The sequence below is a fragment of the Dunckerocampus dactyliophorus genome, chromosome 5, assembly GCF_027744805.1.
Source record: "Dunckerocampus dactyliophorus isolate RoL2022-P2 chromosome 5, RoL_Ddac_1.1, whole genome shotgun sequence".
NCBI lineage: Eukaryota > Metazoa > Chordata > Actinopteri > Syngnathiformes > Syngnathidae > Dunckerocampus > Dunckerocampus dactyliophorus.
The window spans coordinates 19,719,618-19,735,164 of NC_072823.1; the positions used below are offsets into that span (position 1 = coordinate 19,719,618).

Sequence of the window (15,547 nt, forward strand, 5' to 3'; positions counted from 1 at the left end):
TGAAGTTTACAATAATAATAATAATATACAGTAGTACCTCGCATAACGTAAACCTCCTTTTACGTAAATTCCACTGAACGTAAAGAATTTATGTTAAGTTTTTGCATCGTATTACGGAAGAAATTCCATATAACGTAAAGCGCCAAGTCGGTGCAAGTTTTTTTTTTCAATCAACTTTATTAATAAGTCGGTGCAAGTTCAGACTAACAGAGTACACTTGGTGACGCCTTCTGACGCTTCACGCTCTCATTGGCTGATTATCGGGGCACCGCCTACACTCTCATCTCATTGGCTGAGTTATCCAGCACGTACGTGAGTTTGTGTGAGAGACAGGCTTGTCCCTTCAACCTCCTTTCCTCTTCGTAGTCGCCCTGAAACTAACTTCCTCCTCCTCCTCCTCCTCCTTCTTCTGGCTCCACTTGCGTGCTCCTGATCAAGACATCTCGTGAACGGTAAGATTGTTTTTGCTTTGCAGTTTTATTCATTTACAGTAATCTTATTTATTACCTTATTTTATATTGGAATGTTACTCTACTATGTTTATGCTAATGTTGTCTTATATTTTCACACCATATTTGGTGGACTTTGAATATTTTGAAGGGCCAAAGGGGTGAGTTTGGGAAGATCTTGGAACGAATTAGGCTATTTACATGTATTTTACGCTTCGTATAACATAAAAACCCTATAACATAAAGGTTCTCAGAACGGATTATTTACGTTGTAGGGGCGTCTACTGTATGCATAAATATACAGCCCTAATCGTCCACTCCTTAAAGTTATGTTTGTAAGTCTGACTAGATTGCAACAGCATCCTTTGCTTTCCTCCCTCCACTCATCACCATGTTCACCAACAAATCTTCAATAAAAGGTAAAAGTGATGTTAAATTTTCAATTATCCATTTCATTTGTTATTTATGTGTATTTCGCTTTGTTTTCTGCACAGAAAACTATAATTATTCTCTATAATATGTGTTTTGTGTTAATATTTCTTCATGTCTGGAATGAATTGATTGCATTTATGTTATCTCTCTGTCTTTGTCTGACGTTTTTGAATGGATTAATGACGAAAACATAAGGTTCCACTGTATTTCTATGTGTTTTGTTGATGTGTGCTGCAGTTTTTCTGCTACATCAGCTACTATCGTTACTTAGCGACATAGCCACAGGGCAGCTATTTATGCGCGCGGTACTGTGACACGCACCATTAATTCACGAGGACATTTACAACTGACATTCCGCAGGAACACAAGTCGTGCAGGGGGAGGCGACCTTACCCGCTGCTTGTCTGGGTCCACATATCGGATGCCAAAATAATCTTTCTCCAGCAAGTTGAGGTGGTGGCAGATGAGGTCAAACAGATACTGTCCTTTAGCATCGCGCTGCAGGAGAGAAGACAAGGAGGACGTCAACCCAAAAAAGAAAAGAGGTTCACCAAGAGGAATAATTCCTGAAAGCTTTATGGTAATTCCTGAACCTTAAGCCTGCTGGAAATATGCTAGCTTCATCCAGCATTAGAACCATCTGAGGTGTCTGAACGCTGAAAAGCTTAAAGAGAGGATGAATTAAATATGCAGCGATCCCGCTGTGGGATTTGCTAATCCTCATAGAACCCTATACTGTTCTATATCACTCTGCAATTTATGGCACACTTATAACCTCAGGGATCAGACTGCAACTGTATTTTCCTTCCTGAGAAAGCATAGATTCAGTTGAAAGCGCTCCATGACACACTTAGCGTTAACCTTCACAAAGAGAAGTGGTAACTCGTTGCCTCTAAATCGTGTATAGCTGGGAAGGCTGCAGAGATGATTTACAAAAGAACATTAAGAGGCATGATTACATGCAGGCCAGGATGGCATTTCCTCGACTCCATCAACTAACTAAATATATGCCAAATTCGTATTTGCAATATTAAATGTGGGTATGACACAAAACACCATGAACAGGGTCGTGAGAGGCAGGGAGTACTTTCAAAGTAGTGCAGACCTGCCAACGTGTACAAATTTATCTTACTCAACAAGCAATTTGACTCATGAATGCACTAGTATGGTTCACACCTCTCCATTTTGTTGCAATTTGCTGCTTACAGTTTCAAGTTAAATAAATAGTATTTCTCAATAGTATTTATAATGGGGGTGTGGCGGGGGGCATGAAAACATTTTAACATTACTTTTAAGAAAAGTACAATGAAAAAAAATGACAATATAATGTAATCTACTAATTTCATTTAGACTACGTTACTTTCCATTGCTCCTTACGAGGCTACACTCTTCCGCCCTCTGTGTTTACGCTAACGACCACGCCTCCACCCACTGAGACAACGACTGTATGACTGAAAAAAGGGCTCATTCCGTTCATGCTGTTGCTCTATGGAACAAAGGTGCTGAAAACAATGCACAGAGTGAAACCTCTTCCTGCCTGTTTGGAGGCAAAAGACAAAATAGACACAAATGCACATGGCCAATATATTGAGGCCGGCAAAATGATCAACTTCATTTTCATTTATTTTGTGATGGATTGATTTATTTATTATCGTCCCAGGCCTAGTGCCACAATTTTTGACAATTTTTCTCGGAACAAGAAACCTTGTCAAGTTTTAATCTTGCGAGATCTTGTGACATCCCTACTAAACAGTAAAATATATTTAAAGACAACAGCCTGAACCCTTACTGTGTTGCATGTGCTATTATTTTTCTGACAAATACATCGCATGGTGGCGCTGTTATTAAACCCCAAAGTTAGATTGATCAGATTGATTTGAAATTTCTCACACAGGTCAAGGCGCTCAACAAAAACATCCATGGTAACTTTAGGGTGTTTAGCTGAATCACCACAAAATTTGGTTCACATAGGCTCCAGCATGCCCCCGCGACCCTAATGAGGAAGAAGCGGTATAGAAAATGGATGGATGGATGGAACTTTAGGGGACTGACAGGTACAAGTGTGTAAAATTTGAGTAGGATTGGTTGAAGAACATGGCTGCCATCAAGCAAAACATCTTTGCAGGGGAAAGGGCGGGACTTAGCAACTAATTGATCATAAGTCATTGACCATGTGGCTAATGGTTAACATAACTTTGAAGATATCTATATTACATGTATGCGAGCATGTCTGACATTTGCTATTTAACCACTACTTATAGGGGGCACCACAAGTGTCATTTCCAGTCATGTGATATATACATACAGTGCAGTAATCCCTTGTTTACTGTATCAAGTTTAATTGGTTCCAGACCCGACCGTGATAAGTGAATCTCCACAATGTATAAATCAAATATTTTAGTACAGCATAGAAAACCTGACCTTCTAAATACCTTTTAACATTATCAGAGCCCTCTAGGCTACTGTATATTCACCTTTACACCCATATTACCCAATTTAGCAGACATAATAACAGAAAGTAAGCCATTTAAGACATAAATAAGACTTGTGCTTGTGTGTGTTGCTGTAAATGTGTTGCAGTGCTAGGGTAAATGAGTGGGGGGGCAAACAGGAAGTGACATTGGGGGTTCAGAGTTGAGATTTAGCTTGCCGTGGGTTACGGCTGCAACAGTAGCTCGTGTTAGAGACTACTGTACATGTTTTGAGATCATTCAAATCTGCAATAAAAGCCTGTGGTTCCAGGGATCAAACCTGGCACTTGTGTGTCTCACAGAACATTACAGTAACATTATTGACTATACAATATATCATCATGTCTTTGAATGAGTCTTCTGAATGCCTTATATTTGCAGTTTGGTTCATTTAGCCTTTTTTATGCTTGCAAATGCTTAATTGAGGCAAAATACAGTCAAACTTGTCTATAGCGGTCACTAGAGGGAGTCTGCAAAAGTGGCCGCTATAGACAGGTGGCCTCTATAGACAGGTTGGCGTCCAGTTTGAATGTTGACCAGTAGAGGAAAAAAGGGAAAAAAATAATAATAATGTTGACCAGTAGATGGCACTGCGGACTGCTGATAAAAGTTGTACAACACTACTAGGCTTGTTATTATCATGGTTCATGGTTTTAATCCTGAACATGCATGAGTCAAACAGTAGCACATCACATAGTACAATTCACAATTTTGCATGTCCAAAAAGGAGTAGGAAGAAGCAAAGCTTATTTAATCCTACCCCTCATCAGTTTCACATCAGTTGCAATACATTTATTCACCTCTTGTTCTTCCAAGTGTACTTTGTAGGTCTACATGACAATGTACTGTAGTGCAATCATAGTCAAGGTTTTTACTTACTAAAAGGAAGCTAGAGGCTTAATAATAACTGATAACTGATGAAATACTTCAGTTAAGTACAACCGAACTCAGTTTTGCTCCCGCTGCCACATGCATGCTAGCATATGTTTTTTTTTTATTGTAGCGTCGCTGGGAGCACATCCTGTTCCCAGCCTACTTTGCGGTAATGTTTTGGTGCAAATGCTCTTAAAGTTACATGTTTGACCAGGAACAAGAACAAGTCATCGGTGTCACATCAGACATATGTAGTATAATAACTTGTATAATCTGTATACACACATATAGACAATAATATTTTAATTTTACCTACTATATTGATGAACATTTTTAAGATATACATAATAGTATTAAATATTATTGTAAAACTCCATTTGTAAAGGCCTCCACTTAACACCTGGTACTCTCTGCAGTTGAGTAAATAAAAAGCTCTGGACAATATAAGGAAGTACAGCAGTAAGTACAGTATTTCTCATGCTAATACAATATTACTGCCAAACTTTACCTTCCAGAAAACTGACTTTAATGGCATGTGTGTGCTGCACAACAACATTAACTGTCACAAAGTTAAATTAAATGTGGGTCCTTCACTCTGATGAGATGATGGTGATAAGAGTTATCACCCCTAAGCTGATTTCATACCCCAAAGAAGGTATTATTTCTTATGATACACACTTCTTTGGCTCTGTTCTGGTTTAAAACACAACTAGGCCAGAAAGTAAAATATTGGGGCCTCTGTTGTCATTTTTGTGTCACTATTTGCGTTTTATCAATCCTTGCGATAGCAATCACACCTTAAACAATTAAAAAGCAAGAGTGCAAAGGACACACCAAGCCAGAAAGGACATCTGGTCTTTTGTTCAAGACATTTGTTAGTATTCAACACCCTTCTCACCAGCCCGTAAACCCTCCCCACCTCTCTCCACGCACACACACAAAGTACAGCTGCTTTATTCCCCCAACCGCCTCTCAGTTAGCTTAAGAAAAGAAAAAAAGAGGTGTACCTAATGATGTGTCCAGTAAGTTTAACATTAGAACTCATCTAAAACAAGCTGGCAGATGCCACAAAGGAGTGAAAAAGATCTCCTAATGTACACCTTAGACTGAAGAGAGAACAGTGGCTCTTCCTGTAGTGCCAAGAGGGCTCCCACGCGTAAAATGGGCACTTTTCCATTCAGATTAATCATTAAAATGGTCTCCATGTCGGCACAAGAGCCCAGGACATTAATAAAAGATACTATCACAGGAGTGGAAACCATCGATGCCATTAACTGTGTAACGCTGAGTGTATGTGTGTGTAGTCTTGATAACCTGGAGCCTCGTGATGATTTTCTTTGGTTTCATAAGCAGATTGTTTTCCTCTGTCCCAGTAGACTTTAATGGTTAATGCATCCCAGCCATTCAGCTACAGTGACTTCAAGTCCTGACCCTGCTGTCTCCACCAGACAGGACCGGCCACCATTTTCACAATTGACTGATGAATGATAGTAGTACCAAAGTGTGATTTTACTACTGTGATTATATTGACTTACAGTAAATCACAAAGAGAATGGGGTGTTAATTGGAGAGAGGCCCTTATTTCTGAAATTTTCATTTTATTTATATATACTGTATATCAGTGATCCCCAACCCCGGGGCCGTGGGTCATTTGGTACCGGGCCGCACAGAAAGAAAAATAATTTCCATGATGTTTTATTTTGAAAAGTGGCCGGATTCTCTCTGTTACATCCGTCTAACTTGACGCATGTCCATTGTGCGTGTGCTAACTTTCTCTCGCCGCACAGATAGACTACTACTGTATTTTTAGCATTTTTCTTTCACCTCATATTTGGTCTTAAATGCTGAGACTATGTGGGAATGCATAAAGGTAAGTTTTGATGACTTATTGAGAGCTAATGTGCACATTTGTCTCAAGTGAATTCATGCTAGCACACTGCCTTTTACCACACACGTCAAACAGCGATGTAATGTTGATGTTTTCCATCTCTCTGGAAAAACTTCAGAGATAAGATAAATTTGATCGCTATAATGTAAAATTCAAGCAGCAGGCAGCAAATAACTGCTACTTGTACTTTAATATTAGCATGCTTCAGATAGGAAACAATTATGCTATTTTGGAATACAGATCATGAGGCAGCATTGACACTTTTTTGGGGTTTCATACAAGACTTCTGAAAAGTGCCAGAACTCGCAATACACATTCAGTTCTGTTGTGCATAAAACCACCACAGTCCCCAATTACCAGCCTCCTCTTTCATGAAGAGATTGTTGAAGGAAATCATTGAACATTCGTGGTTAAATTTGAAAGCATTCATTTAGGCATACTCAAGATAATGGCTACTCGTGTGCAAAACAGAATCCTTGGAAATATAATGCATGAAGTCTGCATTTAGATACTGCATAACTCTAAATAACCTCCTCATTTCATTGAGCCCTCTTTGAGCCAGCAAGCAATTATGAAAGCCATTAAGCAAAGGATGACAGGAGGAAGGATATAAGCGCCTTGCCGGGATCGACGGGGCTAGTGGGGCTAAAGATTCATCTTCAACAGTGGATACAAATATGATGGATAAAAACAATTCCACAAGCAAAAAAACGGGTTATGGCATAAGGTGTGACATTTGCTGTCATTGTAGTGGTTAACTGGCAGCTGTAGAACAAGCTTATTAACTTAAATGCAGCCCTGAGCAGCAGGAGGAGGAGATGCGGTACATGAAATGTGTCACTCAGCCTATATCAAATCATCAATCATCAAACCAGGACGCTCAGGGCTGGTGTGTTAGCAATCACCCACATCTGACGTAGAAGAACCATTTAGTGGCATCGTAACAAGAACAGCATTGTGCCAAGCAGCTGTCATGAATTTCTCTGAGCTTTTTTGCAGCAATCTACACCAGCAAAAAGTGGGGCGAGGATTTGACCCAGAAGTGTGAGGAACCAAGAGAATAAAGGGAGCTGCAAAGGGTGTCGTATGAATAACCGTGATTGAAGCCATTGAACAGAATGGATGTTTTAAACGTGAGGCTTGACATTTTTTTATTAAAAGGCCTTTCACTCAAAAATAACTCCAAATCATTTGCATGGGACAATGGCTTGTAATAAGGACAATATTATAGCTGTTATTGCCACGGCAACCCCTCCATCACATATTAGAGTGGGCTTACAATATTGGTGGACCAGACTTGTGTGCTTTAAATTGGCAGGGAATGTTTTCTTCTAGACATGTGAAGATACAGACAAGATCTGTTAGTAAAAGTGAATTACACTTACAAACTGAAGAGAGAGCCATGGAGCAAAATAAACTGTACTGCAGCTTTGGTGGGTGTGAAGTCTACAAAAGCAAATAACTGTCGACCTTCAGATGTTTTTTTCCCCCCCAAAATGGCAGAAGGCAGTTGCGCCATTTTAAGTGTCATGAGTTGTCAGCATCCAGCAGTTTTATCCACCGCCGCACGTGCTCTAAAATGTCTCTTGCACTACTCAGCAGTTAGCTTGACACTCTACGTGTTACACTTTCCGTACAGTTGTCTATAATGAATGACTGCTCCTTACCGCTACTACAACATTGGTTCTGTTGCTGCTCTGCTGTGCTATATACAATATTTGGACAACAATATAACTAGGGTTGGGCATCATTTAAATTTGATCAATCCCGGTTCCGATTCTGATTCCTCCATTTAATTCTGGCTCCTAACCATTCTCATGCTTTTCAGAGGCAGGGTCATAAAAGATTGTATGGTTTAAACGAGGGCGCTAACTCTTTTTGGATGCAATGTCTGAACTCATCCATTAATTTTTCAATGATATGGACATTTTTATCAACTTTACTATGAATTTCTCACAGGGCTATTTTCAACCAGTATATAAATATCAAACCATTCAACTTGAATATACTGTAAGTGTTAAAGTTTATTTCCACAGGAGTAGACTTTCACCAGTACTTTTTAAAAGTTCATCTATTTTGTCTCTGAAAAGTACACGGGCTAATGTTAGCTGGGTATTTGAATCGAGCTACCGTATTAGCACTAATATACTGTTTTTGTTGCCTCAGTATTGGTGGAAGCTATTTTTTTTAATGACATGCTTATTTTGTTACCTCAAGTAAATAGGAAAATCTTATTTTGAAGGCAGGAAGTGTGTTGTGTGGGTTGAGAAGGTCTCTTGATTTTTGCTAAAAAAGATGAGCTGGGATTGACTTCCCTGATTCTGACTGCTTAAAGGGAGTCTGACATAGCGCGTCAAAGACGAGGCACTGTTATTTCTACACCATGAATCCGGAGGTGTTTAATCATGTTGGTCATGCACACTCCTTTGCGTGATATAATTGTGTTGCAAATTTTGCACTGTCCACTGCTTTTTTCTTTTTTCGAAAAATGAAGTTAAGCCAAACTTTTTAGTCGTTCTTCTTCATTGGTGCTTGCCGATTTATTATTTGTTGGTGTTAGTGGCTATTTCTTCCGGTCGGCAGTTTAGGCATCCAAACTAGGAATCCGAATGTTAGTCCCGGTTCCCATCGGTGCGGTAGAGTTGATGCCCAACCCTAAATATAACTATAAATAACTAATAATATATGATCATGTGGTCAAAGATAGCGACATTTTCCTTTCCACTTTCTCATGCACTCCAAATCATTCATGTTAAAAAATTAACTTGTGTGTGTATGTGTAAATGTAAGTAAATTACACTATTTATTGTTTTCAGGTATACTACGGTGATCAACTTGTTTTTACACTTACATGAGAGTTTGGTGACAGTTTGACCCTGGAACACATTATTTCTAGTGACATTATTTCCTATGGGAGAATTGAAATAAAAACTAGGAGGGCACAAAATATGTTCCACCTTAGCAGTTCCACTGCAGCCTGATGGCTTCTAAGGCCTTTTTCCAAGTTATTTCCCTATGACAGTCAGTAGTGTAAATTTATGTTGCTGTGTGTCCACTGTAGTCACCTGCAGTTGGCAGGAAGCTCTGGGTGCAGGAAACATCGGGGGAAGTTGCCTATATCGATGCTTTCATTCAAAAAAAGGACTTACTTACAAATTTTGCTGTGTGCTCCTTGTGCCTGGGGTGTTTTTTAGCCTTGGGTAGGCATGACAAAAATCATAGTGGCGCTATTAGTTGTCAGTCTACCAGTGATGGATGGGTCTGCCTGCCTACCTCTGACAACTGCTCAATCAGAAGCACACATATTGCTGAGTGTTGTGGGTATAACCACCCTAGAATATACCACCTAGAGCTGAATTGTATACATAGTGTATATACAAATCTAATCCAACTAATTTCCAGTGGATAGGCCCCTTGTTCCTTAGTGTGACAAATAACCCCCAGAACGAATGAGCAGCACAATCGATGTCAAGCTCGGGATTAGCATATAAACAATGTTCGTTTTTTTGGGGGGGGGGTTTTGCCATTCTCACAAACTGCAGCTGGGATGCGTCATGTCTATCTAACCCACCCCAGTGAAAAGACTAGTGGGCGGTGCCCCAGTGTCACCAATCATTCAGACCTAATCAGAACATTCAGGACATTCTGGAAGGGGCCAAAAATGGCATGCAGTAATATCATAACCGCTTTGTGCAGAACCATTGTCAACAGGCACACTGCCAAAGACTCATTCACACATCGACTCATATCTGGAGCTTTATCAGTAATTTTGCCATGAGCGGTGTACAATTGCATTTCATGGAAAATAGAGCTATTTGTGGCCGTTTTCACAAGCCTATTATGCTTCTAAGAATAATTTAGGTTTCACAAGGAGTTATGGCGGGCATGAAAATTTGAAATACAGTGCAAAGTCTTTCCAGCCAAATTACAGTCCAGTTATGAGACTACTTAATGTTTTTTTTCTTCGCTTCTGTTTTCCTTGTCTTTCCAGTTTTCCATTTTCTGAATTCGTATGAAGCTGACAATCATTTGGCAGAAAAGGCTATTAATTATTCTGACCTGGGGTGCATTCTCTGATATTCCAAGATTTCTTATTGGATTACCTGCAAATCTACCCATGAAACATTCATCTTTACAGCTAATTAAAATCCCTGTTTCCTTCAGTAAATCACATCTTTAATGACAAGTAAAGCTGCATAACCTTGGAGTGTATTTTCCTTTTAAAACTGTTTCACATTTGAATTCTTGGTCATTTTCTGTCATTTTTTTTTAGCGGAAACAAAGTGTCCTATTTGTGTGAAGGAGTCTATGTCAATGTCTTCAGGTAGGCATAAATTGTATGATTTTAGAGATGCTCTAAATTCCAATTCACACTACAGTTGTCCCTCGCAATATTCATTATCGATGAAATGACCACTGTTTCATGGTTGACTATGGTGTATTATTAGTCCAAGAACGATAAAGGTATATGCAGTATTCTGGCCACTGGGCGTCAGCAATGTTCCATGATATTAGAGACATGATATTAGCTTAATGTCACACTGCGTGGAGTCAGCCCTGGCATGTCCGACATGATAAAATGAAAAGAAGTTCTCCTCTCATTCGATGTGGAAGTGGTAAGTTTTTGACTTCTTTGTAATTCTTCCCACTCCTTTTTCCCTGCAGTGATCCCGTAGCCTGTGCATCCCAGTTGAGCAATATTTACACCACACAAAGAATAAAAGGTGTAAAGGTGACTACAGGGGTGTTATTAACATGTGTGCAGGGCTCTAATAATGGTAATGGTTTAATTTAATTTGAACATGCATACAAGTTACAATGGAATACATCACATAGTACAATTCACAGTTCCACATGTCCAAAAGGAGTAGGAAGATGCAAAGTTTATTTAATCCTACTCCTCGTCCATTTCATCAATCGCAATATATTTATTCACTTCCTGTATTACGATGAAGTCTTTACCAGTTGATACATGAGAAACTGATAAGGTAATGTAACAATGTAGTAATATAACCGTCACGGTTTTTCTTCAATCATAATAAATTATAATCACATATTTAGTATAATAGTAAATAAATAACAGTAAATATCAGTTTAAATAGACATAACTGACCTTAGCTGTAATAACAGGTGAGTGCTGGCAATGAACGCACAAGAATGAAGAGTAATGAGTGTTGTAGTGATTTGGCTTAGCATTTTGTACACAGTGGTTCAACTCTTCTCCCATGTATTTTACAAACATCAACTGTTTGTATCGTTTCTTGAAATCGCTCATCTTGGTGCTTTGTTTGCTTTCCTTACTCAATCCATTCCATAATTTCATTCCACATACTGAAATGCTGTGGGTTTTTAGCTTTGTTCTTCGCATATAAGTGTTTTTAGTTTAGTTTTTCCCTGAGATCGGATTTTTGTTGTATCGATAATGGTAAAGATTGTATTTGGAAAACCATAAACAGGTTTTCTATGCTCTAACTATGAAAATATTCAATTAATTAATATTGAATCCTACTTCGCAGAAATTTACTTATCACAGTCGGGTCTGGAACCAATTAGCTGTGATAAACGAGGGTTGACGATATATGAGTTTTGAAATAAAAAATAAAAAATAGCTTATATTAATAAAGCTATTACAATTGCATCTGCAACTACAGTACGTCTTCTTTAGCCACACGCACAGATGTGATCGTTCGTTGAGGATTTTGGAGCAATATTTGGAGCAAATGTTGGAAAAGTTAGCAAAGCTACATCTGTTTCTGAAATACTGGGCGAAAATGTCCAATGATGTATTGCATCAATAAATGTACGGATTTTTGCGTTCATTTTACATTTTATTCACTGACATGCATTTTATTCACTGACACAAAAAACATGCCATCTTTGCTCAGAAAATAAATCAAAAAACAGAATTAAAAAAAATTCAAACAGAAAAAATTTAAATCAGGAAAAAATCAAACGGAATTTGAGGGGAAAAAAACTGTTGTTCACTGTCAAGAAGAAAATGTTGACACCATGTGTGGACCAAGGATAAATAGATAGGACTGTTCACTCAGCCGCAAATGCTTGGAACACTTAAGGATGATTGTGTACCTGGACCAGATGGCATCGAGATTAAATTTATTAAACTTGCAGCAAATATTTTGATGTACCCACTTTGTGATCTGTTCAATCTTTCACTTTCATCCTGTGTCCTCCCTTCTGCCTGGAAACATGCTACTGTCACTCCACTCCATAAGGAAGGAGACCCACATGATATCAACAATTACCGTCCAATTTCCATTTTTAGCTCAATAGCAAAAATCTTTGAAAAATTAATTTTCAATCAACTATCACAATATATCACTGACTACCATATTTTATCCCCGTGCCAATCAGCACGGAGGTGGAGCTCACTCCCGCTCACCTGTGTGGCGGATACAGTCGTATATATATAAATTTTAAAAATTGTAAATTGTAATTTAAAAATGAATTATACTGCAGGAGTATGACCTACATACAGACGTCACTAAAAATCCGAGCAGCAGTATGAACTTTTTCCTTCTTTATTTTAGCTTGTTCCTTCCTCACAGTGCTATCAACGTTTAACAATCCATTCATCCATTTTCTGTAACACTTGCCCTCACTTGGGTCGCAGGCGCTTAACAGTCAACATACAAAATAATAATAATACCTTTCCAATAAGTTTATTTTAAAAATCTGGTTATTTTTTCATGACCATACGGCACAACAGAAATTTTATTTAAAAGCACTTTTATTTACAATTACCAGTGTTATAATTCTACAATGTATTTTATGACACATACCTGTCTTTGTCTTTGGGAGAGCTGACAAAAAGACAAATCTTTTGGACCCTCTATTGGCATAATTATTGGCTGCACGGTGTGTCGAGTATATGTTCACAATACAATGTTTCTGGATTGTGCTTACCATCATGGCGGCCAAACCCATGCAGGGCATACTATGGATGCTGAGTGGACAGTCCTATCCATTTAGTGTCCTTGCTGTGGACTTAGAATGCTAATGCTAAAAACAACACTAACAACAAAGCAACATGTGTGCTGCTGAAAACTTAAAGAAAAAGACTTCATAACATGTTTACAACCGGTTGATTATCCACTTGGCGTAAAAAAAAAAATAATAAAAATGTAGTCATAACTCAGCTTCAACTGTGCACCATCACTGTCACCAAATTTCTGAACAGCCATAAATTCCTCCAATAGTCATTTGAGCAATCAGGAGCTGCCAATTGCGCCTTCTTACTTGTTTCTAAATCAGCCCGGAAACAAAAATGAGTTTGCCAACTCAATACCGGGCTTGAAATAGGCTTAACTTGTACAGTATATGCCTGGTTTTAACCACACCATTGTCTTCATAAACCACAAAACAAATTAATTATGTTACAACACCATATAGATCCACATAGAGATTCTGTGTCGATATCACAATTAAGTTTGCCAATCTACTTTCACTCATACCAAAACCACACATAATCTAAATCAAAAACATCTCCATTCCAAACCAGTCGAATGTTGACAGCTCCATCACTTTGTCTGAGGTGGTCAAAATAAAGTTCTTCTGCTGCCGTGGGCATGCTTACAAAAGTACGCAGCAGAGACTTAGGCATCCTTACCGAAACCGCACTTGTTTGTTGTCTCTAGATGTTGCCTATATCTGCAGTCAAAGCTTCAGATACCCTTTCCCTATTTGCATAATTAAGACTATCGATTTAACAAGTCAGCAGCAAAGGGACACACCAGCGCAAAAGACTTCCCAAAGAAACTAGAGAGTTACAGGAGACTACAGTGGAGGAGAAAATGTATAAAGTGCATACTATTTGCCAGCAGGATAACTGCATCGGCTGAAAAGTACAGGCAACCAAGCAAGCAAGGGTCTTTTGGACTTTGTTCAAGACTTTGTGATAATGAAGTTGCTTCCAGATGATGGACTGTTTACTCAACACACGATTGTTTACGCAACACTTTGGACGCACTGAGGACCATTCTGTCATTCACATAAAAATGAAAAATGAAATGATTTGAAATCTTGGATTTCTGCTTAAAAGCATGGATATTGACTTAACCCGATTGCCCTTTTTTCACTGCACAGCACCCATTTGGCTCAACATGACTCAATCCACTATTGAAACTTTTTCACTGGCAAAAGCAGATACTAGCAGGTACTTTTTATAGTACCTGGTTAACCAGGGTTCTATGATTGCTGAGTAGGTCAGATATACTGTAGGTGTATACCACTGCTGTTTGTTCACTGGTAGAGCAGAATTTATTGCAGCGGTCCGTTTCTTTTGTTTTTGTTAGTATGTTTTTCACTGCCAAATAAAATGAACTGTCTGCCTCCGAGAAGTACATACCGTAGAACGCACAAAAATAAACACCCCCTAGCCGGGACACTGCAATATTATACTCCACACTCGCCACTTTGCTAGAGATGCTGGTTTTCTTATTGCCCTCAGTCTCCTCTTGAACAAAGTTAATTTCCTCTGAGAAATAAATATAGGACGACTGACGAAAACAAACTCCTGTTGCTGGGACACTGCAGTGTTATGCTCCCCAATCGCTTCTCCACTACTGTACAGGGTTTCCGCTACATGTGTTTTTCTTTCTTTTCTTGGGAGAATGAACAGAATAAGATTTTCATTGCATGGTATAACTGCTGTTTTACCATGCACATGACAATAAAACTCTCTTGAATCTTGAATCTTGAATTGATATTTTTAAAATATCGATATTTACTTTAAGCACGATATCAAAACCAACCATATCGCTATAGACTGGATTTGCGCTGTATCTCCCTCATCCCTGCATGCAGGAGGAAGGAGGAGGGGCGGAGCAGTCAGTCCAGGCGAAGCGACACCGTCTGCGGTGGAAGTCAGCATTGCTCAGCAAGGAATAAGCGGTAGCTCAGTAATGTGGAGGTACTTCGAATTCAGAGCATAAAAAAACCACCTTAAAACTCCAATGCGAGAAATGTGTGAAGCTGCGCGCTGTCTGCCGTGCTCCTGTTGCGTTCCTCATGAAAAGGAAAAGCAAAGTAGTGTGCTCTGATAAAGAGCTATTATTGCATTGCTATGATATGGTCCCTGTTGCAACAATGGAAAAAACGGTTTTAAAAACCTGCTGAAAACGATGGACTCGCGATGTCCAGCGAGCTTCGCAGTCACAATTATTTAGCACGACAAGCTCTACCACGAGTACAAGTACAAGTACAAGTACAAGTACAAGTACCACATAAAAATAAGACTCAAAATAAGGACATGCTTGTGTCTTTTAAAAATGTTTACCTAAAAAAATACTACTGTATTTTTGAATTGTTGACAATTTAAAATTAAAATTTCCTCTTAAAAACGGGCATTCATATTTTGTTCTTTTGTTATTCGCTGAGGATTTGAGCAAAGCAAAAGGTTTGTTATAAAAAAAAAA

General features: G+C 38.8%; 1 protein-coding gene across 4 annotated transcripts in view; it reads right to left on the reverse strand.

The window, feature by feature from the left end:
* Positions 1–15,547, reverse strand: part of LOC129181180 (FERM domain-containing protein 5) — a 64,119-nt gene that overhangs the window by 19,767 nt on the left and 28,805 nt on the right. For all 4 annotated transcript variants that reach the window (XM_054775974.1, XM_054775975.1, XM_054775973.1 and 1 more), the window contains one exon: positions 1,275–1,379. In XM_054775974.1, coding sequence (XP_054631949.1) covers positions 1,275–1,379 — 105 coding nt within the window. The remainder of the gene's footprint in view (positions 1–1,274; positions 1,380–15,547) is intronic.